We start from the raw sequence: 24390 nt of genomic DNA, 5'->3' as shown, positions 1-24390 counted from the left end.
CTCTAACAGTTTAGCATTGACAATAGCCATTGCTTAATTAAGGAATGACAGAAAATGGCTTATCACACCGGGCGCCACGACAAGTGGGATTCGATCCCAGGACCCTTAGATTACCACATGCAATGCTCTAAGCACTCAGCGCCTTTCGTAGGTGTTGCAAATTGCATTAACCATGTCATTTTTTGTCTTCAGTCTGTTTCCAAGTGCTAGAGATCATTCTTGTTCTGGTGGTTGTTTTGGTGTTCAACCCCGATCACGCAAACCTCTCTGTCTCCGTCTGTCTGCCTCTGTGTGTGTGTGTGTGTGTGTGTGTGTGTGTGTGTGTGTGTGTGACAGATATATGCAGACAGAGAAAATAGCACTTTGCTGTTTACGCATGCCGTCCATAATTATTCCTGACTTGTACGACATGTGGTTTCTGTAACGGTGATATTTTTAGTTCCAAAGAGTTGGAATTTTGGTCTACCTGGTTATTTGTGGATGTCGTTAAATCATGTTGTGACATGTATGAATGTGCCTCCGTTAATAACCTTTTGCGGAGATTTTATGTATAAAACAGTGTATTTGAAAAACTTAGAACCATGACCCGCGTAAATGTTAAGATGCGTTTGCAATATGGACACATTTTTACGATCACAGTTGTGTAAAACGTGTCACAGTTAAAATGACCATGAAGACAAACACATTATTATGGTCCCATGTATATATCATTGAAATCACAAACAGTTACTTATGTTGTCCGTTATCACGGAGGCACACGCGGCCGCCAGTGGCAGAATAAGCTGGGCGTTGGACTTCTGATCCAGTCAGGGTCAGGGTTCGATCCCCCGTTTCGACCTGTATTATGTCCTTGGGAAAGGCATTTTACTCCGATTGACCTCACTCCTTCCAGGTGTGACGGGGTAGCTGAACGGCGCTCTGGACACAGTTCATATGAATTCACTGTCCCGATGGCCGTAAAGGGCATAAGATCTTAAACCTTAACCGTTGTCACACGTAACAGATTATGATTATGAAGGGACCTGAAGGATATGCAGTGGGTATATGATAATGATATGATATGATAAGATATGCATATGTATATATGTGTGTGTGTGTGTGTGTGTACACACACAGAGAGTATTGATTTTCGTGAAAATGATGGAAATGCGCATTCGCAGTAAATGCCTTTTGAAGTTTGTCATTTTCTGGTTTCGTTATCATTTTTCTTTTAGCACAAATATGAAGTCGTAGTGGTATATCAGCATCAATCTTATTAACCGTGGTTCCAGAATTCTTGCTCGGGCACACGCGCGTCCTTACGCAAACCCAACATCAAAATTAACTTGAGATTCGTCACACACACACACACACACACACACACACACACACACACACACGGATAATGGCGTGATCAACATTCCTGCTTTAAATACCACATGGGCGGGAAGCAAAGGCCACACAATCATAAACTAAAATTATTTCAGTCGCTCTTTTTGCACACTGCGTCGACTAATCATGTCCAAAGCAGCAAAAAATACACTGTATTATTGTCTGATTTCTTCTGTTGTATTATTATAATTGTTTTTGCGAAGAAAAGGGCCTATTCATCATAAAAGATAAGAATGTAGACCTTTTGTAAGAAATATTCCGAAATGACTGATGAACTCCTTTTTCTGTTGCAGCTTATTCTGCTTTGAAAAGAACGTGCGTTGAAAAGTTTGGTCTGATCTCTTGTTTACTTTTGTTTTGCGCAGATGTTTATTCACATAGTATAAACACATAACAATGGCGGGCATGAACAGAACCAGGAAAAAAGCAGGGCTTATAGTTTGAAATAATATTCCTCATTGTGTGTCTGTGTGCATTATCCATAGTTTGACTGCCTTTCACAAACATCACGTTTTCAGAGGTTGTTTGAAATAATATTCTCCAGTGTTCCTTTTTCTTCTTCTTTTTTTTCTTTTCTTTTTAATCTTATTTACTTTTTTTCTTTTTCATAGTAGGACTGCCTTTTGCAAACAGCGCCCAGTCACGTTGTTAACAGACTGAATTTCAATAAAGTGTGGGTGGGTGGGGAGGGGGGTTGGAGGCAGGGAGGGTGAGGGGTGGGGGAGGGGCGGGTGTTGGTCGGAGGTGGGGTAGGGTTGGGATGTGTGTGCGCCCGCATGGGTGCGTGTGTGTGCGTGTGTGTCAATGTCTGTAAAACGTTTAGAGTTCGGACTCTCTGTGCGCTTGTGTGTGTCTGTGTCTCACTCTATGTGGGTCTGTGTGCATGACTGTACATGTATGTGTTTGTGTCTGTTTACGTGTGTGTGTGTGATAGGGAGATAGAGAGACCGTGAGAGAGAGAGTCATTTCATTTTGATGTAAAACACATGAAAGGAACTTGTATTGTGGACACTGTGTGTGTGTGTGTGTGCTGGGGTGTATTTGTGTGTGTGACCAGTAGTGATAATTATGTGTGACTCAGACTCTTTTTATGTCGCGAAACCCATCAAAGGAACACCGCTGGACTGTGTGTGTGTGTAAGTGTGTGTGCGTGCGTGTGTGCGGCGTATGTGTTTGTGTGTGCGTGTGGGTGTATGCATGTGTGCGCGTGCGTATGCGCGTGTATTTGTGTGTTGTTTTTTTTTGGTGGGGTTTGTTAGCCGCCATGTTCTGCGTCTTTCACCTGCACTCTGTAGATAAGAACCATTATGTTCCATAATCCTGCCATAAAAGCATTCAGTCTGGTGTTGAGGTATGTGTGTTAGGGGGGTGGGGCTGTGTGATCGTTTTCCCGTTTTTTGGTAAGCCGCCACGTTCTGCATCAATAACCTGAACTATGAAATTAAGAACTATTATGTTCCATAGCCATGCCATTAAAGTATTCACTGTCTGGTGTTGAAGTGTGTGTATGTGTGCGCTTGCTTGCTTGTGTGTGTGTCAGTGTGTGTGCGTTTGTTGTTTTTTTGTTGTTGTTTTGGGTTTTTTGGTTGTGTGTGTGTGTGTGTGTGTGAGAGAGAGAGAGAGAGAGAGAGAGAGAGAGCTGCCGTGCAGTGATGTGTGTGACTCATCGAAGAAATTCAGTATGGACACTACGGCAGTGAATGAGTGAGTGCATGTCGCGCGAATGTGTGTGTGTGAGAAAGACTGAGAGGGTGGGGGAAGGAGAGGGTAAGAGAGAATTATGGACATTAAATGTATGTGAGAGAGAGAGAGAGTAAGAGAATTATGGACACTAAATGTGTGTGTGTGAGTGAGTTAGTGAGAGAGTTATGGACACTAATGTGTGTACGTGTGTGGGTGAGGGAGAGAGCCGGGAGAGAGTTATGGACACTCAATGTGTGTGTGTGTGTGTGTGACTGGCAGTGATGAACGGACGGGGATGGGTGGGTGGGGAGCGGAGGTGGGGGGGATGGGGGGGGGGGGGGGGGGTACTATACGAACTTAATTCACCGCAGTTCCGTCGACGACGTCGTCTGACTGACGCGGGTCCTCACGAGGGGCGTGACCGTACCGGCTCCTGGCGCCGGACCGTGCGTGACCTAGTCTTTTGCAGGCGGCAGCCGCCTTTACTGTGGAAGCAAGCGGAACCCAGTCCTTATACTTCCTCCCCACCCCGCCGGTTCTGAAAGAATAAAAGGCTCAGGGATCGGCAATGTTAGCAAAACGACGCCCCCCCACTCCGAAAGCAAGAACTGAAGGTAAGTGTGTGTGTGTGTTTGTGCTGGAGGTGTGATTTTTGTATCATGTGCTAGACCGACTTTTTAGTTCCCGCACTACTGACGGTGGGGGTGGTGGGGTGGTGGTGGTGGATTTGTCAGCCAGCAGACTGGCATACAGGCAGTGACCGCACTCTACCCCCTTTTACACCCTTCCTTCCACTCCTCCCTCTCCCCCCTACCCCCACCCCCAATCCTTCTCTTCCTCCTCCTTACCCCACACACTCCATTCTTTGATTTACAAAACTTCTTGCTCTACTCCTTCACCGGCGACGACCTAGTAGTGTAGTGAAGGAGCCAGCAGAGAGAGAGAGAGAGAGGTTGGCCCAGTGCCCAAACAGGCCGCTGGGCGTCATCATTGGCTGCCAGGCCTGAGGGGGGCGGAGCGAGAAGACGGGGGAGAAGAAAGAGAGGGAGAGAGAGAGAGAAAAAGTTAGCGCGCGGCGCAGTGAGCTTTACTCCGGGATTCAAGCATTGTGGCCGATGGCACGGACCAGTGTGTAATGTGTGCTGCGTCGGGGACGCACCAGGCAGGGGAGAGAGAGAAGAGAGAGAAGCAGACTGGAAGTGGTGAAGGAAGCAGGTAGTGGAGTCGATGACGACTTTAGAAGGTGTGGGGCAGTAGGGGCAAGCGAGCAGGTCGTTGCAGGGGGCTAGTCGTTGGGGATGAGGAGGATGAGGAGGACTGTGCTGATGACCCTGGGACTGCTGTGCTGGTGTCCTCTCTTTCTGATGCCTGGGCTGCTGGCACAGAGTGCGACACCCACCTGCCGCCGGCATCACCTTCCGCCAGGTAAAAAACAAACACCAACAACAGCAGCAACTACAACATTGCTTTTGATACCCCCCTTCCCCTCGCTGTCTTTTGGTAACCCTGCGGTTCACCCTCACGATAATATAACCTTGTCAACCTGCATACGTATGGGTTTTTTTTTTTTTTTTTTTTTTTTTTTTGTTGCACAAGATAGTTCTCAAGTGGTGGCTTCATAGTAGTGGTGACGGACGTTATCATCTTGGTTCACATGTGTTAAATGAGCGTCAAAAGTGTTTATTGTTTTGTTGATTTTTTTCTGTTGGGTTATCTTTTGTTTCGCAATGCAGTGCGTGATGTGTTAACAACTTCACATTTGGTTCATGTGGACTATGTTTGCGGTGCTAGACTGCTGACTCTGAAGAAAGCGTGCGTGCATCCTAACGCCTTACAGCTGTTCATTTTTTTGCTGGTATTGTTCTTTCCAGTTCGACTTACAATTATTTCTTATCTCCCATCCCTTCGAGATTATTTCTCTCGGCTGTACCTACAAGTGTGTGTGTGTGTGTGTGTGTGTGTGGTTTGGGAAGACTGACCCGCCTCATCTCCTGGCATTTGATCTGGATTCGGATATTCCTGTCTTTGGGAAGAGGGTGGAAGGGAGTGAGTGCCAAACATGAATTATAACAATACCCCCTCAATAAAATGCGACATTTACTATTCATTGAGCAGTCTAGACTATGTTCGTAACCAGCTCCGATGAATGTGCTCTGAAACACAGCACGGCCAAGATTCTAATCCCGGCTCCTGCCGGTTTGTGCTTGTACAATGTAGAACTTAGATTCCATTAGAACTGAACTCAGCCTCCATCAGTTTCCAAACGTCGCTGGCCTATGGGCAACTTTACCAGGCCAGGAGTATCGTTTTAATCATAGTATTGTTCACCTCGGGGGCTCTCCTATAGCAGATCCGCTATTGACACGTCTTGACGAACGCCCCATGTCAAAAGGAGGGTGGAGAACAAAGTCAGTCCAGGAGACTTAACAAAACAAAAAAAACAAAACAAAAAACCAAAAAAACCACAAAAAGACATAAGTAATCTACTTCAACCTTCTCGAATTTCGGGGAAATCCGCAGTTTGAGGGTGTTGCTGCGTGATGTCGTTGTGTTGGTCACGCTTTGTGACCCCTGCATGGATGTCTACCGACAGGCCATCGTTCACATAAAGCATCAGTGTGAGGCGAGACTTGTCTCTTCTCCCATGTCTGTCTCTCCGCCGGATTAGCACGATGCTTCTTGTCGACTGAGTTGGGAGATTTTTGTTTGTTTTTTGTTGTGGGTTTTTTTGTTGTTTTTTTTTTTTCCTTTTTTTTTTTCTTTTCTTTTTGGTTGGTTCGTTGTTTGGGTTTAGATTTTTGTCCATCCAGCATGCCTGCCAGTTGAAATGGGACGTGGGAAGTCTGGAGTCAGCAGAACCATTGCAGCATGATCAGACTGGTGGAGTGTTTATTGGCAGCGGTTCAGATCTACTCCGCTGTCTCCCCGTCTAGTCGTGGGAGGAGGGGGGGAGGGGCGGGGGGGGGGGGGGGGGGGGGGGGGGGGGGGGGGGGGCGGTATTGGAGTGATGGATGGCTGCTTGCGGTTTTTAACATGAACATGCTGACTGGAACAAAAACATTCACTTCCAGTTGTTGTTTTTTCTGTTTCGTGAACAGAAAAAAAAATTGCCTGGAGTGTTTTATATGAATATAAAAATGTCTCTGCGAGAATTTCTTCGACTGTCAATTTTATCTTTACGGTAAGGTGCATCTTCGTTTCCCGGTCAGTTTCAGTGAACAGGCATGTTTCCCAAGCCCGTCTGTCTTTCGCATCTCATACATACCTTCTTTTCCTTTACTTTCGTTTTTGAAGTGGCCTGGGAATGTATTCAACAGTTTCTCGGGTGATAAAAGAACACACACACACACACACACACACACACACACACACACACACACACACACACAAATGTTGCATAAGCAGAATAATGTTCACATGGAGTGAATGATTGTGTGCATGTGAGGAGGGTCACATACTTTACTCATTCGTCACAACATCATTCACCATGTTCCTTGTAAGAGATATGAAACGATCCCACAGACCGTAAGTACAAGTGTCGAAGTCTTTAATTCCAGTTTGATAAACAATATTAATCATTTTCGATAAGAAAACAAATAAAATTGCAGGCAGAAAAAACAAAAGACTGGGTGGCGTTGTCAGTGTAGCGACGTGCTCTCCATTAGGAGAGCAGCCCGAATTTCACACAGAGAAATCTGTTGTGACAAAAAGAGTAATACAAATACAAATACAAAATCAAGTACATGACATCAGTGTTGCTTACAGATGCTTCGCTGGAGTTCTGTGACATCGTCTATCCCGCGGCCAAGGAGTCTCCGGCGGTCTCTCCGCTCTCCGATCACCACCACTACGGGGACTACGATGAAGGGGGTCCACGAGGCAGCAGGAGACACGCACGTGCCGCACGAGCGAGAGACAGCAGAGAGGAGGAGGGGGTGCGGGAGGACGCTTGGACCAGCCTCCCCAGCGAACTGTCCTACCGCGTCTCCTCCCCGCTGTTGTTCAACGACACTTTTGTGCAACTGCGGCTGATTCCGATATCGGAGTTTATCTCGCCGGGCTTTGTGATTCAGCGTGTCAGTGGGAATAGCACGTGGCTGGAGGAGATTGGTGACCTGCAGTGTTTCTATTCTGGATACGTTGAAGGCCAGGCAGACTCGGTGGTGTCTCTCGCCCTTTGTGATGGCATGGTAAGTGGATGAGATAGTTGCATCTTCACTGCTTTGCTTTTCTTTCTTTCTCGGTGTCTGCGGTAATGATGCAATCGTCCCTTCAGTAAACAGGTGCCGTTTCTCCGTGTTTGTCGTTTCGTTGTTGTTGTCTCGTTGGTGTAATGGGTAATTAATTTTGCATATAGTTCAATAAGTAATTCCGCTTTCCGTCTTTTTTGTTTGTTTGTTTGTTTTTCTTCAGCCCCGTCATGATTCTGTGATAATGATAACTCAATGTTCCCAATCTGTATTTCAAGACGATAGGCCTACCTTTCTGTCTTCTGTCTTCGCCGTTATAGGACTGTGCCAAGAGCAGCTGAGTTCTCTCTCTCTCTCTCTGTATATATATATATATATATATATATATATATATATATATGTGTGTGTGTGTGTGTGTGTGTGTGTGTGTGAAGTTAAGGCTGTACTTTTTGTTTCCCATAAATATTGTCCACGGTCTGATTTAATTTTTAGCTTGCCTACGTGCGCGCAAGTTCCTCGATTTCTGCATGCGTTCGTCCCAGTAATGCCCAGGGCCAGTTCTTGGGGTTTCGGGATGAGAACACGTACTTTCACCCATCAATGACACAGCCGGGTTAACGGGGTGTGAAAATACAATCAAGCTAGCCGTACTTGCTGACGAGAGTAGCTGGGTAATGGAGGATGATGATACAATCAAGTGGACCATGTCTGTTGACAAGTCGTCAGCCGAGGTCAAGGCAAGGCGTCAGTTTATGTCCTCCGTAGACTGTTAAGTCGCCAAGTCGTGGCTGATGCTGTCTCCTTGTCGTGTTGGATTTGTTGTCGCGTGAGGACAAATCATTCATGTTGTTTATGGCTTAGCATATGGCTAAAGGCACATACAACACGAACCATTGGGAGGGATTCTGTCTTGTACAATGGCCGACACAAGTATTTGATTATCGATGGTTGCGGCCGGCGACTGTTTAAATGTGTACGTTGGCGTAAAATATATAATATTATAATTGCTACTGGAGAAGCAAGCTGTATACTTTATTGTCTGCATACAAAGTAAGTTATTGCTTTGTATATCTTTGTTTTTCCTGTTTTGTTGATGAACGTACGAGTTGAGGTTAACGATCTATTGGCTTTCACCCTTTAGGTCAAGTTGTTCGGTACCTGGGGTCTTGGATTGATGTGAAGAGAATTTATTTAGTTTATTCCAGAACTGTAGTCAGACGAGTGTTACATTTATCAATGTTTTAAAATTAAAAACAAAATCAGAGTCGATGAGGACAAGGAGAATCCTCCCTACTTTGCACCGTTTGCATCGTCAGTATGCTGGGGGAAAAGAGTCTGATAGATGCTTCTATGAAGTCAACAACAACAACAACAACAACAGTTATTCCGAGTGCTGAACAGGTCGGCAGATATGTTTTTTTTACCAACAGTCAAGATTCCGCGGTGGCATGATTGCTGTAACTGCCGCTATAAGAGAGCATAAACACCAGTTTTGATCCAGTGGTTCAAGCAAATCTTTTTTTTCTTCTCCTCCCCTGTCTGCAAGCTCAGCCAATACGTCAGCCGATACGTCAGCACGTTTTATTCCGTGGCATTGTTCCAACAGGTTTTCAGGTTGGAGTGCACTCTGTGTCCTCAGTGCCACCGCCTTCAAACATCATTCACTGTACTCTTGGTCCACCACTCTCTCTCAAGGCCGGGTCAGTCAAGTGTCCGGCTGTTAAAAGTGAAATTGTCCCACGCCGGACCTGGCGAAGCAGTGTTGTGAACTGGTCCGAGGTCTTAAAACGAAATAAAAAATAAAATGAAAATGAAAAAGGGGGGATGGGGAGGTACACCTCACCTCGCCACCCTCCTTCTTCCTCTTCTAGGAGGCATAGTTTGGAGGCAGTGACCTATTTCCACGGCAACACGTTACAAACAGTGGGAGAGGGAGGAGGAGGGCACAGGTTTGTATGAGGAGTAGACTGAGCAGGCAGGTCAGAGACTGGTGGTGGTGGTTGTTTCTACGGCCCAGTTTGGCTGGCCCTTGGGAATGTGGCGTAAGTAAAAAGCCTGGGCCGCACCGGGCGCCTCCTTTCATTGTCTTCTGATCGACGGGCAGAACAGTGTTCAGCTATACACGGTACGTCCGTGTACGTAACCACCGCGGGCACAGCACAGCATGCCTGGCTCTCTGTTGGCAGTTCACAAGGTCCGACCGACTCTCGTACAGTACTACAACAATGCCTTTAGCCAGGAATGTGCGCTGGTGACTTGTATATATATACATCTTGACTGGGAGTTGTTACCGGGGACTATTTTAGTCGTGACTGTTGTTGCGAGTGTAAGAAGAGAGGGGAAAAAAAGCAACAACAAAGAAAAAGAAATTAAACTGGTAAAGTTGTGAACTTTGAATGCAAGCAGCTGCGACAAGTCAATGCCTTTCTGGATGCTGTCAGAATGAGAAACTGAACTTTGTACTTTGAATTGGGAATAACTCTCTTTTGGGGGGCAGGGGGCGAGGTGGGTGATGGGAGGGGGGATCACGGTGGGGGGTTTAAACACTAGACCCTATTTGATTTTCAAATATATATGGTCACTGTACAAATCACAACCATGGATTCGACTTCTCTTTATCCATCCCCATCCCATACTATGCCTCTACCTGCCCCCCCCCCCCATCCCCTCTCTCTCTCTTTATCCATCCCTTTCCCATACTATGCCTCTACCAGCCCCACCCCTCTCTCTCTCTTTATCCATCCCCTTTCCATACTGTGCCTCCACCAGCCCCCACCCTTTTCTCTCTCTTTATCCATCACCTTCCCATACTATGCCTCTACCACCACCACCCTACGCCCCCCCTCCGCCCCCACACCCCTCCTCTCTCTCGTTTCGTTTCGGCTGCATGAGAATGTGCATTTTGTGCAGATGGGCCGGCGTGCGCGCGTACGTGCGTGCCCGCCGGTGTGCATGTGATGTGTTTCCTTGTGTACATTACTATATTGTCGTTGGGAATTGCTTCGACTGGAGTTACATTTTGACGGGACGGTGTGCATACTGCACATCTCTTGATTCGAGCGTCGTGGAATGATAGTTGAACCCCCACCTCCACCCCCCGAACCCCCCCCCCCCCCGGCTCTCAACACCCCCCCCCCCCCCCACACACACACACACATTCCCCTTTCCATTCCCTCCACTACTCCCTTCCTCCACCCACCTTTCTTGGCCGCTTTACTTCCCCCTTCCTTCTGGCTTGTAATCAGAAGTTTCATTCCTTTTGACAGTGATTGGGGACGACAGTGACCCCCAGGGAACGGGCGTTTCCCGCATCGTTAGATGAGTCAGTCCGTGTGCCTTTTATGCACACATGCACATCACGCCACGTGTGTGTGTGAGAGAGAGAGAGAGAGAGAGAGGGAGGGAGAGCGTGCGTACGCGCATGTGTGTGTATGTGTGTGTCAAAGAGAGAGAGAGAGAGAGAGAGAGATTGATTTGAGTTACCTACGCCGTCTGGGAATGAAGGTGGTTGTGGGGTCTGGTCTGTGGAAGTGAATAGAAGCAGCAGAAAGGCAGCAGTGGAACCAACCAACCCAACCACACCTGAGCGACGAACGAGAGCATCGAAGGGTAACACAACAGCCAGCCAGATCCCTTGACTGAGTCTTGCGTGGTCGGGGAAGCCATTTGTACCTGCCCCACTTCATCCCTTTGATCTTCCCAATCCCTCAACCCACCACTACCTCCAATCCCCCAACCCCTTCCTCAGTCTCCGCTCACCCGTCCTCTCCCAGCTCTCTCACAGATCTAACAAGTGTTTAGAGCACTCAGCCGCGCAGACACGGAAAGAACATCCTCAAACCCCTTCACTCCTCTTCCTCTGTAGTCCTCCTTTGCCTCCATCCCCCTGTCCTCCTGTAGCTGTGTGTGTGTGAGAGAGAGAGAGAGACGGTATGTGTGTGTGTGTGTGTGTGTGTGTATGTGTGTGTGTGTGTGTGATGTAGGTCTTCGAGGCTCAGTCGGGCTGTCTTCGGAAGCGTTGGAGCGTGCTCTGACGTCCGGTGCAACAGCAGGTATATAGCAGAGGATGCGCAGCGGCGGCGGTACGGTGGTGGTGGTGGCGGCGGTGGTGGTGGTGGCAAGGGGGGAGGGCCACAGGTGAGGCGGGCTTGTCTTGCAGTTCCCCGCTGGTAATTGCACGTGAAGGGCGATTTAGGGCCATGCCGGCAGACTGTGAAGACGGAACTCGCTCGGTTCTTATCAGAGGCTAGGGGGTAGGACCCCTCCCCCCCCCCTCTTCCCAACCCCACTATACTCTACTCTGGTGTATACTACGGACGGCACCGCCACCGGGGCTTTATTTGAAGGTCGGGGAAATTTAGCGCCCTCCGGATAGCAGCAGTAGCTGGGGGTTGAAGTGATGAAATCTTGATAGTGGTAATATAGAAGTAGTGGGCTCGATCGCGATGTCTAGTGGCTGGCTTTTCAAGGATGTAAGAGGTTTCTGGAACTGGCGAGGTCTTGAGGGGTGTGAGGAGGGTGTGTCTGTTGTCTGTGTGTCTGTCTCTCTTGTTTGAATATTATTATTTATGATGTAAATATTGCTGCTATGTCCACCCATTTCCACGGACCGCTATCCTATCCCCCCATTGTTAGTACAAATGCTTATGGCAGGTGTTCAGTAAACAATTCAATGTTCAGTGTTCTGTGTGTCTTTCACTTTGTCCGTTTGTCTGTATGTCTGCCCCTCCCACTCTCTCTTTCTCCTCTTTCTTTTCTTTCAGTCCGTGGTCTGTCACAAACTACCTTACGCAAGCTGGAGTGATATATTAGCGTTTTTACGGTGTGGCAATGATTTATATCGGCAGTGGCTTTGGGTGGAGAGATAGCACCTTGTCTTTTTTACATGGAGACGGACTGGTACTGAATTCTTGACGCCTGGTCTTAACGTATTGTCCGTAGCGGTTGGTGTTTGTCACGACCTTGTTCATGTCGTTCATCGTAGTTTGTGACGTCCCTGTATCTTCTGAAGTTAGGTGTGGTTCAACCCATCATGTCTTTAGTCCATCAATCTCAGTACAGATTGTTCTATTTTATATACCTTTAATTTAAAAAAAAAAATTTTTTTACTCGTTGCCCAGAGCAGCGTTCTTTTCCCCAAACTTCTCATTTCTTCCCGTTTTTCCTTCTTTGTACTCCCTCTCTGTCTCTCTCATTTTCTGACTCTCCTCCTCTATTTATTCCGTCTGTCTCTGCTCTCTGTCTGCCTGTCTGTCTGTCTGTCTGTCTGTCTGTCTCTCTCTCTCTCTCTCTCTCTCTCTCTGCAGGGTTCGAATTTAACTTACTTTTTTGAGTGCCAGTCGGGCACTCTGGACAAAATAATTGTGGTTTTGGGTGCCAGCATAATAAAATGAAATCAGTAAAATCTTCCTTCGTTTCAACCGTGTGTCAAGGAAAGTCTTTCTGCCAGGCTTCATTGTACAACACGCGCTGGTGCTTTGATTCGTACTCCTGCTGTTTATTCTTTTTGTCATTCTGAGCTTTCGCCTCTGTTTCGGGAGCCATTCTTTAAGTTAACATTGAAGATTGGAAACATCGTTCGTCGCTAATGCGCCATGAACGTCAACATCCGATCGCGTACGCGCAAAGATACTGCTCCGCGAAGCGAGCTGCAGCCGGCGACACTTTACATTTCGATCAACCGCGATCGAGCTTGCTTTCTTGGTGTGTCTTTTGGTTAATTTTCTTTAGCCTCAATCAAATTTTGAGTGCCAACTGTGCACTCTCGACAGACAAAATTGTGTGCCCGAACCAACTTTTCGTAGCATTTGCTCCCGGGCACCCGCTAAATTCGATCTATCTATCTATCTCCCTCCACCCCTACCCCCTTCTCTCTCTCTCCCTTATTGTTATCGTCTCTGTCTGTGTGTGTCTCTCTCTGTCTCTTCCTCTCGCTTCCTCACTCGCTCGCTTTTTCCATTTGTCTGCCTCTTTCTCTAGCCCACCCACTCTCCACTCTTGTTTCCCTCCTCCCAATTCATCCGTGTGTATGAGCGTGTAAATATGTGTGTTTGACATGATGTGAGCGAAACAGTTAAAATGAATTCAAGAAGACAGAATTCAAGAGTACCTGTGGTTTATCGTCATTAATGATGTATTGGTAACACGTCCGTGGTTATTCATCATCTCTCAGTCTGCTCGTCTGGCTGTCTGTCTCCCCTTTCCTCCGATAACCCCCGTCCCTAGCTCCCTCAGTTGTCCCTTCTTATTCAGTCTGTCTCATTGCGCGCGCGCGTCTGTGCCTGTGTGTGACAGTCTCCATCATATTGCGATTAGCATCTGCAGGTCACTCCACCACAATCATCTCCCTGCACCGCCCGCGGTGGTAAACCCCTATTCATTGAGCTAAGCACACACAACGTACCTGAAACACACAACATACCATTACGCGCTTCACAATCTTCCTCCTCCCTCCGACAATTCCCGGAGCAGTCAAGACTTTCATTTGACAATATAACCACAAACCAACTGGAAACACCCGGGGTCGCCCACCCTATCAAGTTCAAAGACTTTTTTTTTTTCTTTTTTTTTCTGCGACGCCCGGGCAGTAGGGAGGGGGCAGGCGGGGTAGGGAGACAGTCAGACAAGAAAACACGGGGAAAAAGTTATTGTTGGTTTTGCTTTTCGTCGTAGTATGGTCTGTGGCGGTTCTGAGAGTTGACTTGAGTGTCGGTGAAGCGTGTGTTTTGTTTTTTAAAAAAAAGAAAAGAAAAGAAAAGAAAATTGTAGCTGCAGTTGGGTTGAAGGCCATCCATCGTTGACTGACTGGACTGAGTGACTTGGGACTGGGAGGAGGTTGGGGGGTCGGGGTCGGTGGGGAGAGTTCTAAAGAACTCCGGGCTGGGGGGAGTGGGAGGGCGTGAGACCTATTGTAGGTACTGGGGTCAGTGGGGGCTGCCCGTGCAAACATCATACGGAGGGGTGTGGTGACTGGTGTTTGGGTGAGAAATCGGAGAGGGCCCACAGAGAGAGAGAGAGAGAGAGGAGGAGGAGGGAGGAAGGAAAGTGAGATTCTATCTGCCAGTGTCAACCAACGGAAACGCACACACTCGTCTGTGTCACTTGCTACTTAGCCCCACAAACCAATGGTTGTCAGACCACACACATGCGCGTGGGTACACAAACGCGCGCGCGCGAACACTGACACACATACGCATACACGCACGTGCGTGCATGGACATACACACGCATAGGTAACAGCCCATATACACACAACGTGCCTTCATACGCACGATCACAAAAAACACACACGCTTATTCATATGCGCACACACAAGGACGCACACTCATGGGCGCACTTACTACGATGTTTATTATTTTTTGAAGACCAGAATTATCTTTCTCTCCTCGGTTTCTCATTCGGTTCTCCTCCGTCCAGACTTCAAATTCAAGCAACACACACTTTTCTAATCTCTCTCTCTCTCTCATCTTCTGCCTTCTCTTCCTTCCTCCTCTCTCCCTCCCTCTTCTCTCCTACCCTCTTTATCCAGCTCTCTGCCCCCCCCCCCATCTGTCTTCTTATATCCCACTACCCTTCTCTCTCCTCTGTCGGTCTCTCTCCACCCACTCTCCCCCCCCTCCCCCATCCTTCTCCCACCCCCTCCATCTCCTCTCTCTGTCTCTCTCCACCCCCTCTCACTCATTGCTCGCTTTGTTTCTGTGGGCTTGTGCACCTGTCTCACGGTCGTTACTGTGCACGAGCCTCCCCCCCCCCCCCCCCCCCCCTTCTCCCCCCCCCCCACACACACTCACTATACTCTTAATAAATAAACTGCCGCGGTAGGGAGGAAGGACCACGATGAAACCGCGCAGGGGGTCTCCACTCGACTACCGCTGCTATAATTTATTATACTCTCTTCTTCCTTCACCTTCCACGTCCCATTTCACTGAGCCACTGCACACTTTCGTCTTGCTCTGTACCATTTCTCCCGGCCCATCTCTTGCAGGTATTAGGTTTATTCTGTATACTGACCAACGCTCAGCTTTTATCACAGATTGACGTAAGCTTACATTTAGGCCAACAACAAAGTGAGATCTGTATGCTTAATGCTTTCTCCATTACTGTGAGGAGTCATTTACAGCTTAATCTTTTGTGAAGGACTATTGACTCTCAAACTAGGAGGCAAACTTGCACTGGTTGTTAGTGCTGCAGCCTTTGGGACTAGTTGGCTTTTGGGAACCATCCCCAACGCCGACTGTCCTAAATCCCTCTTGGCCGAGAGACGGTGTGGATGTAACTTGGGCAAGACACTCTCCACTCTAAAGTGTTGGCCTGGGTTCCCGGACATGTTGGCATTCGTGGTAACGAAAGGGCAGACATGCTGGCCAAGAACGCTGAAAAGAAAGAATTATCGAGATCCTTTGTTCCATACACAGACATGAAGCAGAAGGTGAACACTTATGTTAAGGATCTTTGGCAAGAGGAGTGGAACACCCAGACGGACAACAAGCTCTTCCAGATCCGTCCAGACCTAAAAGAGACCCTCCCTTCAGGGGTGAAGAACAGAAAGGAGGAGTCTGTGCTGTGCAGACTGCATGCGGGGCACATTTTTTTTTTTTTTTTTTTTTTTTTTTTTTACTCATTCTTACTTGTTGAAGGGGGAAGAGGCCTCTCGATGTATTCCCTGTGATGGGCCTCTCACCGTGAAACACGTGCTTCTTGACTGTTGGGATCTGCATGACATTAGACACAGATATTACACGGCGGTTTCTTTGAAGACCTTGTTTCGTGATGTCCCTCCATGGACGCTGATGAACTTCTTGAAAGAAGTGAACATTTTTAATCAGATTTGAAGGTTTTAAACTATGGAAGTTTTTTTTAAACTTTGAGTGGAAAGTTTGAAGTGGTGATTCGTTTTAATTGTTTGTTTTTTACTCTTGTAGTAGTTATTAACATGGCGATAGCCTTGAGATGGCCTTAGTGGTCGGCGAGGCTCTAAGCACCATAATTTCATTTAATTTCAATCAAATTCTAGCCCAGATGGTTGGGACAGCAGTTGCTTCCTCTGCTGTTCTGATAGTCATAGTCAGATTCAGCTATCATTCCTCTTATGCTGCCCATCAGTATGGCCGCGTGCGCAAGGCATGCGTCTGCACGGACATCGCACACCCACTGACACTCACATACACACGCATGCAAGCACGTGCGAGCACACACACACACACACACACACACACACACACACACACACACACACACACACACACACGCACGCACGCACGCACGCACGCACGCACACAAACGTACACACTTACATTCAGTCCCGCTCGCACGTACTGACGTACGCACGCACTGAGGCTACCAAAGCATAATCAGTCATCATAAACAGAAAATGGAAACTCGTCCCCTACACCCCCTTTTCGTTTTTCTCAGCCACTCACTCACACCCTCCATCCAACTCCACCTGCCCCAATCTCACCTTTGGCCTCCATAAAAATTATCATGAAGGGGGATGGGTTATAAAGGGAAGGGGGAAATCGAAAAAGAAAACACATTGAAAAAAAAAGAAGAAAATAAAACAACAAAAAACAAAACAACAACAACTACTTTTTAAATTGCAGCGCTTTGGATTAATCACTTCATTTTTGTCCAGATTCTGTTTCACCAAAGTGAAGTAGTAAGGTACCCCTGCGCGTTCGTGGACCTCCGTTGACTTCGGGTGTGGGGAGAAAGGTACCTCAGCTTGCTTACTACCGTGCTCTCTCTCTCTCTCTCTCTCTCTCTCTCTCTCTCATATCCATCTTTCTCTTTTCAAGTGCGGGTACTGTTTTCACACCCGGTTTCTAAACACTTTCAGCAATGATTTCTGAATCACTAGCGGAATACTGATGTGCGTGCGTACGTACGTACGTGCGTGCGCGCGCGTGTGTGTGTGTGTGTGTGTGTGTGTGCGTTCGTGCGTGTGTGTGTGTGTTTGCGCGCGCATGTGTGTGTGTGTTTGGGTGGTTTAAGGTTCGGAGGTGGGTGGGTTAGTGGACAGGTGGATCGGAGGTTGGGGGTTGGGGTGGGTGGGCGGATGTAGTGAAAAGTGAGACATGACTAGAATACAGTACAAGCGGGACCCTTCAATGGTATCACATGACTGAAAAATACACCCGGGGTCACTGTAGTAGGATACGTTTCTGCTTCTATCCAGCTATCCGAGTAACACACGCACCACTATGAGCCAGCCAGTCCACGTGGTCGCGGTGTGTGGCCGACGGCATGTACCGTTGTTGACGGCAGTGAATAGTAATATGACTGACTAGAATGACTGATATGGATACTTAAAGGTTTTAGAAATAATGAAACTGAATGGTTGCTTGGTATGCGGGATACGTATATTTATAGCGTATATCCTCGTCAGGGACCAAGCTCAAAGCGTTTGACAATGAGCAGCGAGTCATTAATCTGCATAATAGGCTGCCTCAGTAACTGGGTAGAACCAACTGATACTGAGCTGCCTGTTACTGAGGCGCTCATCATTCGTTTCCTGTCAGGGTCATCCAGTCAAGCTTCAGCCTCTCTTTGTTTCTCTTTCTCTGTCTCTGTATCTCAAAGAAAGCAGGTCAGGATGACAGGGAAATCCCCTCCCCCTCACACACACCCACACACACTCACACACACTCACACCCCCTCGCACAACCTACCCAACCAGCTATCCCGCCCTCTCGTTCCCCACCCCACCCCACCCACCCACGAAGTGCTACAGATGATGGTAAACAATAGTAAGACATGTATCGGCTAGTCCATGACTGATAGTACTGCAACAAAGCGTAACAAAAATTTACAATTATTCTTTATAAAGGGACGGAACGAAAGATGTTACAAAAACAATAGTGAAGACTCGTTCGACTGGAAAAAAGAGGTGGTGAGAGATGAATGCTATTTCTTATGCATGTAATATACGGTAAGAATGCTACTTTATTCTTTCTTTTTCTTTTCTTTTCTTTTTTTCCTTTTTCCTCAAGTGTGGTATGCGATGCAGCTGTCGCAACGTTAAAACGTGGCTTTCGTCGATTGATGCCTCTCGTTCGTGAAAGACTTCACGGTACATCATCGATTGAATTCGTGGGTTATTAACAGCACAATGCTTGCAGATGTTGCGAGATTCATTCATTTCTCTCATCCCTTCTTCCACCCCTTCTTCTATTCATTCATTCATTAATTCATTTGCTCATTCATTCGTTCATTCATTCATTTGTTCACCTTATATTTCATTTTTTCATTCATTCAGTGGATACTACAGGTTCATCTGATGCCAGCACAAAAACAAACAAAAAAGACGGCAGATTATTCCAAAATCATAATTTTCTTTTTATTTCATCTTTTACTCGTGTATGAATTGGTTTGTACGTGTGTGTGTGTGTGTGTGTGTGTGTGTGTGTGTGTGTGTGTGAAACTTTAACAAGGGCATTTTCTATGCTATCGTACTGTAGATCACAAACACATGAATCATGAATGACAATGATAACGAAGCTTCGGTCAACAGTGCAAAAAATTTATGAATGATGTTTTGACCTCAGGAGGACCTCTTATCCAGACGACTGTTTTCCTCCCCCTGAAGGGAAAGGAGATAATGGAAGGCGCAGGTACATGACGACGCCTTTGGTGTGGTGGCCTCATGGTCTGTGTGAGTGTGTGTGTATGTGTGTGTGTGTGTGTGTGTGTGTGTGTGTGTGTGTTGTGGCTACTGTAGTAGCCGCCTCGGTCTTTTGATGTTGACGGACAGGTTTAAGCGATAACTGCCCCCTTACCCACCCTACCCTCACCCTCTACCCTCCTCCCCTCCCTCTCTGCTCTCCCCCTGTCTGACCCCGTGACACTGTACCTGCCGGCTTCCCGCTCAGTCACTTTCCTACTATTATACTCCGCTCTTCACACATTGCGCTGTCCCCGGGCGGATCACAGGGTGCCTGCCACCTTTGCTTGGAGGGATCCCCAGCTCAGCCCACCAGTCCGGATGACAACAACCCTGTGAGGTCGCTAAGAGGAGCCGCTCCACTCCACGAGCCGTTTCAACCGAATGGTTGAGAAAAATAAAACAAAACAAAAACAAAACAAAACAAAACAACAACAACAACAACAACAACAACAAAAACACCCGTGAGACCCTGTACTGGGTTGCCTGAGCTCTAAGTTTGCTTAGTTTAATAATGTTCTTAAGCCTGTGTAATTAGTGTAAGCTCAGGACAGTTGTTAACGCTAAGCAAACTGCCTTTGCGCTGCTAAAGATCGCTCACCACCGGCGGGCGCAACAGCCGAGTGGTTAAAGTGTCCCACTATCACTCTGAGGATCCCGGGTTCGAATTCCGGTCACGACGCCTGGTGGGTAAAGGGTCAGTTTAGATTTTTTTTCCCCAGATCTCCCTGGTCAGCAGATATGCCGCCGACCTGCTAGTGCCTGTAACCCCCTCGTGTGTACAAGCATGCAGATCAGATACGCACGTTAATGTCAGCGTTCGCTGGGTTATGGAAACAAGAACATATCCAGCATACACTCCCCCCAAAACGGAGTATGACTGCCAACATAGCGGAGGTAAAAATGGTCATACACATAGACGTAAAAGCCCACTCGTGTATACATGCGAGTGAACGTGGTAGTCGTTCTCCACCAACGAAGAAGAATATCGTTCATGCAGCCTAGCCCGGACTGATGTCAAGTTGATCGTGTGTCATCCTGATCGTACGTCCAGAGCTCCAAGGAGCGTCCGTTTCGGCCCGTCCCATTGAAATATAGCATGCTGTGTTCTGAACGAATGGATCCCATCCTCCATCCACAAGACACCCAGAGCCGACACTTATATTACCCTATGATCAGCTGAAGCCTTTTATGCAAACGGCGGTAACAACGAGTCTGGAACTGCCCGAACCGGAAGCAAAATAATAATGGTGTCAGTTTACCATGGGCATGGCATGTATCTCGCGGAAAGTATATTTAAAGCAACTGAAGAGCCAGAGAAAACGAGACTTGGTGCTCATGTCAGTGAAATTTAACACAGGAGCAAGGTATAAACAGTTTGATGCGGCATCAGGGGAGACAGACAGTGAATGTCATAACTCAGCGATGTCAGATATTCCATTAACTCACGGCAACATTATACTTCAAAGCATCGGCCTAAATACAAAAGCATGCCTTTACGCACTCGCCATATATTTTAATTCCTTCGGTCTATTCCAGCGTCAGTTTTGTGTGTCAGTCTGTTCACGGTGTTTGGGTTAAGTGGACATATGGTTCGAACAGTCCTCCATTCGGCCGAAATGGAATGCCTCCTAGTATAGAGGGACTCCTTGATAAACCTCGAAGTGAGCATGTAGCGTAATGTCGGCACACTATATTGATGGCACTATGTACGGAGGTCGGCTGTGAATCCACTGTGACGCAGTGTAAGCCTACAATAATGGCTCAGCTCAACAGCTAAATCTCTGTTGGTCGGTAACAGAACTGGAAACACGCAGTTGTCAAAGTGAAGCGCTGAGCCCTTTTCAGCTGGTGGTGAATGGATGAATGAACGAAAGTGATGGGTCGTCGTGGGTGTTCCCAGCGACGGCTGTGACAGTTTGGCTTTCTCCTGTTGTTGTCAGCCTGTCCCCCTGTTATGATTAGTTTGCCTCCACAGACCTTCAAGCCATCCATTCCCCCCTCTGTCTATCTCTCTGTGTCCCGCCCATCCCGTACTCCCGTTCTTTCTCCTCCCCCCTGCCCCCTTATCTTTCTGTCAGCCTTTGTGGCTAAAGACTGCTTGTCAGGATGGGATCAAATAAACCAACTCGTGCGATCTCTGACATACACACACACAGAGACAGTCAGACACACACACGCACGCGCACACACGCTCGCACACACACACACACACACACACTCATGGACGCGCCTGGGACAAAGACACCCTCCCTCTCTCGCTCTCTCTCAATCACACACACACACACACACACACACACACACACCAAACGGAGAGAGACTGGGGATTTTATTTATTTAAACAGTTTTCCACATTTCCACGTGCACCCTTGTTTCTTGTTGCATAATGCATGCACGTTAGCAGAAAGGCACGTGTTCACATTACGTGCTCGGGGAGGCAGTTGTGTCTGCGTGTTGTACGAACTTGTCTGTAAACTTCCAGTCATAAAACTGTTTTGCTGGACGCGAAGTCTGCTCTGTTCTGTTGCATTGAATCTGGGTGATGCAGCGTCTGGCGTGCAGACGGGTTGTTTGTTTTTGTTTTTGTTTTGTTTTTGCAACTGCCGTTTTGTTCCGCTGCCGCGCTTTATGTGAACAGCACAGACGGGCACAGAAAGGGGGAGGTGGACATTTATTGGCTCGTGAAGCGTGTGTAGCGGAGCAGCCGTCAGTTTTATTGGTCAGGAGCGACGCAACAGCTCGAGGGAAGGGGCTGGGAGGGTGTGTGTTTGTGTGTGTGGGGGTGGGGGTAGGGGGGGGGGGCGTAAGCTCTTGAGTCTCTGATGGACGGTGTGTTCTTCATCTCCCTTAATTATGTGAGGAGTCCTTGGGGCGATGCACATAATTTACTGTTCACCAGATTCCTACAGATGGTCTGACAGAGCGCTTCTTCTTCTTCTTCTTCCTCCTCTCCCATCTCCTTCTTCGTCTTCTTTTCTCCTCCCTATCTTCCCTATTTCCTTTTTTTCTTCGGCATTCGCGGGCTGCGTCTCCTACATTCGCCACAATGTTTCAGCGAGTGGGCTTTTACGTGTATGACCGTTTTAACCCCGTCCTGTAGGCATCCATATTCCAATTTCGGCGATGTTTGCATGCTGGCTGTATTTCCATAACCCACCTGACTTCGACATAAATGGCGAAACACAGAGCCTGTGAAAAAAAGGTTCCATGCTTTTTGTGGCGGGGTCTTCGTACCGCTGCCTACCTGATCGTCTGCATGCATGTATTTGATCTTCTGTATGTCTTATGGGTTACAGTTGGGCCAACAGCAAAGTGAGAGTTATATTATCAGTGGTTTCTCTGTCGCACTGGGGAATCATTTACAGCTTAGTCTTTTGTGAAAGACTGTGACTCTCAAACTAGGAGGCAAAATTGCACTGGCTCTAAGTACTGCAGCCTTGGGGGCTACTCGGCCTTTAGGAACCATCCCAGAGCCGACTGTCCTAATGTAACATGGGGATGAAACATGGGCATGACACACTCTACTATAATTAAATTCTAGTCCAGATAGTCGGGACAGCAGTTACTTCCTCTGCTGTTCTGATGGTCATAGTCATAGTCGAGCACGACTGACTATCAGTATCAGACATAGCTTAAGGTCCAAGTAGTCCCAACACACATACGCGAAAGACCGGTAAACAATATCCACCCCGCCGTTTCCCACACACTCGGCGCTGTCAAGATTGGAACCAATGACGAACCTCAGCGACCCGCCTCGAAACAGAATTCCAACAATCTTTAGAACCACTCGGCTACCGCGCCCTGCCCTCCACTGATAATGCCCAAAGTTCTCAATGATAGATAGTAAGTAATCCACAGGTTTGTCGTGGTGCTGTGCATTGAGCACACTGTCTGATCCGGTGTCCGTGGCATCACCGGGTACAGTTGTGGCTGGGGATATTGCCGGGGGATGGGGGGGAGGGGTTGGGGTAGGGGCAGGGGCTTAAAGAGCGATTCACCGAGTTTGGACCCCGCCAGGTCACAGACGCTTTGGCAATCTCTTTCCGCTGGAATCCAATGTTATGACAGGTCGGAAATCAGCAAACACCCACAGGGGTGGTTAAAACCGGTGTGGCAGACGTATCTGTTCGTGCGTGTGTGTGTGTGTGTGTGTGTGTGTGTGTGTGTCAGTGTGTGTGTGTTTGGGAGAGGGACGGGGGAGTGAAAAGGAAGTGCGTTTCCCATTACATTTTTTTCTGTACCATCCTAAAGCTGTGAAGCACATGCTCGTAAAGAGTTGAGTGCTTCGTTTATTGTCTTCACAGAATACACACCGTTTTTTCCCCTTGTTGTCTGACAGGCCTCAAATTTTCGCAGAGGCTTCATGTTATAATTAACGACGATCATCATAATACTGTAGAACATACTGACCCATCCTGCACTTTCATTTGTACACATGTGTTCTCAGCCTGAAAAAAAAACAAACCCAACAAACTTTTATTCATAAGTACATTGGGACGGAGGTCTTGGAAGGGTGTTAGGAAATACAGAATGTTTCAAATTGAGTTTTGACGGAGTGGCAACTTACTTTGTTGGAAATGAACCACGGAAAACATAAATTGCATTGAAAAATACGAAGGGGAAATAAAGAAGCAGCTAAAAAAAGGAAGAAAGTTTGCAAAACTGTATCTTCAGTTTTTATCATCGGTATACATAGCTCGAGAAGGATCCACGGCAAAACCTGTTCTATCATGATAATGCCCGTGTATACATGAAAAGGTTGTCGTTGTGATTCTGGTGTCAGTGTAGTGCAACGTTTGCTGGTTCCTTTTCGCTGCTGCCCGTTCGATTTCTGTTGTCGTTGTGGTGGTGTGTGGGTATCGTGTTAAAGATAGTTCCACGCCACCCCACCTCTCCATTCTCTGTGAATGGTTACACGAGTATTATGTCATCCGAAGACCAGACATTGTTTCTGTGTCCCCCATATGCGCTTAGTTTCCAGCCGGTGGACTGGAGGACCACTCGAGTGTCCAAATGAAAGATCAAACGAGACTTAACGAGGCGCCGTGGCAGAATCGGTCAAGCGTTGGACTTCTAAACCAGTGTTTATTGCCAGTAATCAGGGTTCGAGGCCGTGTTTCGACAGAAACCAGTGTTTATTGCCAGTAATCAGGGTTCGAGGCCGTGTTTCGACAGAGTGTTGAGCCCTTTGTGAAGGCATTTTACTCCGATGTGTCATCACCCAGGTATGAGCCAACGGGTACCCTCGGTTGGGAAAGGTCAAAACGTCGGAAGAAGAGGATTTGGTCCTCCCTTCCTTTAGCCTTTTTTATGATTTTTTTAAAAATTTTGTATCCCAAACCTAATAGTTTGATTTGAGTTCTACACTTCAGAAGAGTTTCCCGAAAGAACAACGACTGAGTGTGCGTGCTAGCTTTTTTGGGTCAGTCAGTCATTCTTGATCCATGTTCTATAATAATGGAATACTGTCAAGGGTGATTGTCTGGG

At 47.4% G+C, this 24390-nt stretch overlaps 1 protein-coding gene across 1 annotated transcript in view; it reads left to right on the top strand.

Annotated features, from left to right (window-relative positions):
- Positions 1–4345: 4345 nt before the first annotated feature.
- LOC143299618 (uncharacterized) overlaps positions 4346–24390 on the top strand; it is a 77401-nt gene continuing 57356 nt past the window's right edge. The window contains exons 1-2 of the mRNA XM_076612912.1: positions 4346–4479; positions 6820–7244. Coding sequence (XP_076469027.1) covers positions 4353–4479; positions 6820–7244 — 552 coding nt within the window. The 5' untranslated portion in view covers positions 4346–4352. The remainder of the gene's footprint in view (positions 4480–6819; positions 7245–24390) is intronic.

The sequence above is a fragment of the Babylonia areolata genome, chromosome 25 (genome assembly GCF_041734735.1).
Source record: "Babylonia areolata isolate BAREFJ2019XMU chromosome 25, ASM4173473v1, whole genome shotgun sequence".
In the NCBI taxonomy this organism is placed as follows: Eukaryota; Metazoa; Mollusca; class Gastropoda; order Neogastropoda; family Buccinidae; genus Babylonia; species Babylonia areolata.
This window is presented reverse-complemented; position numbering and strand designations above follow the sequence as displayed.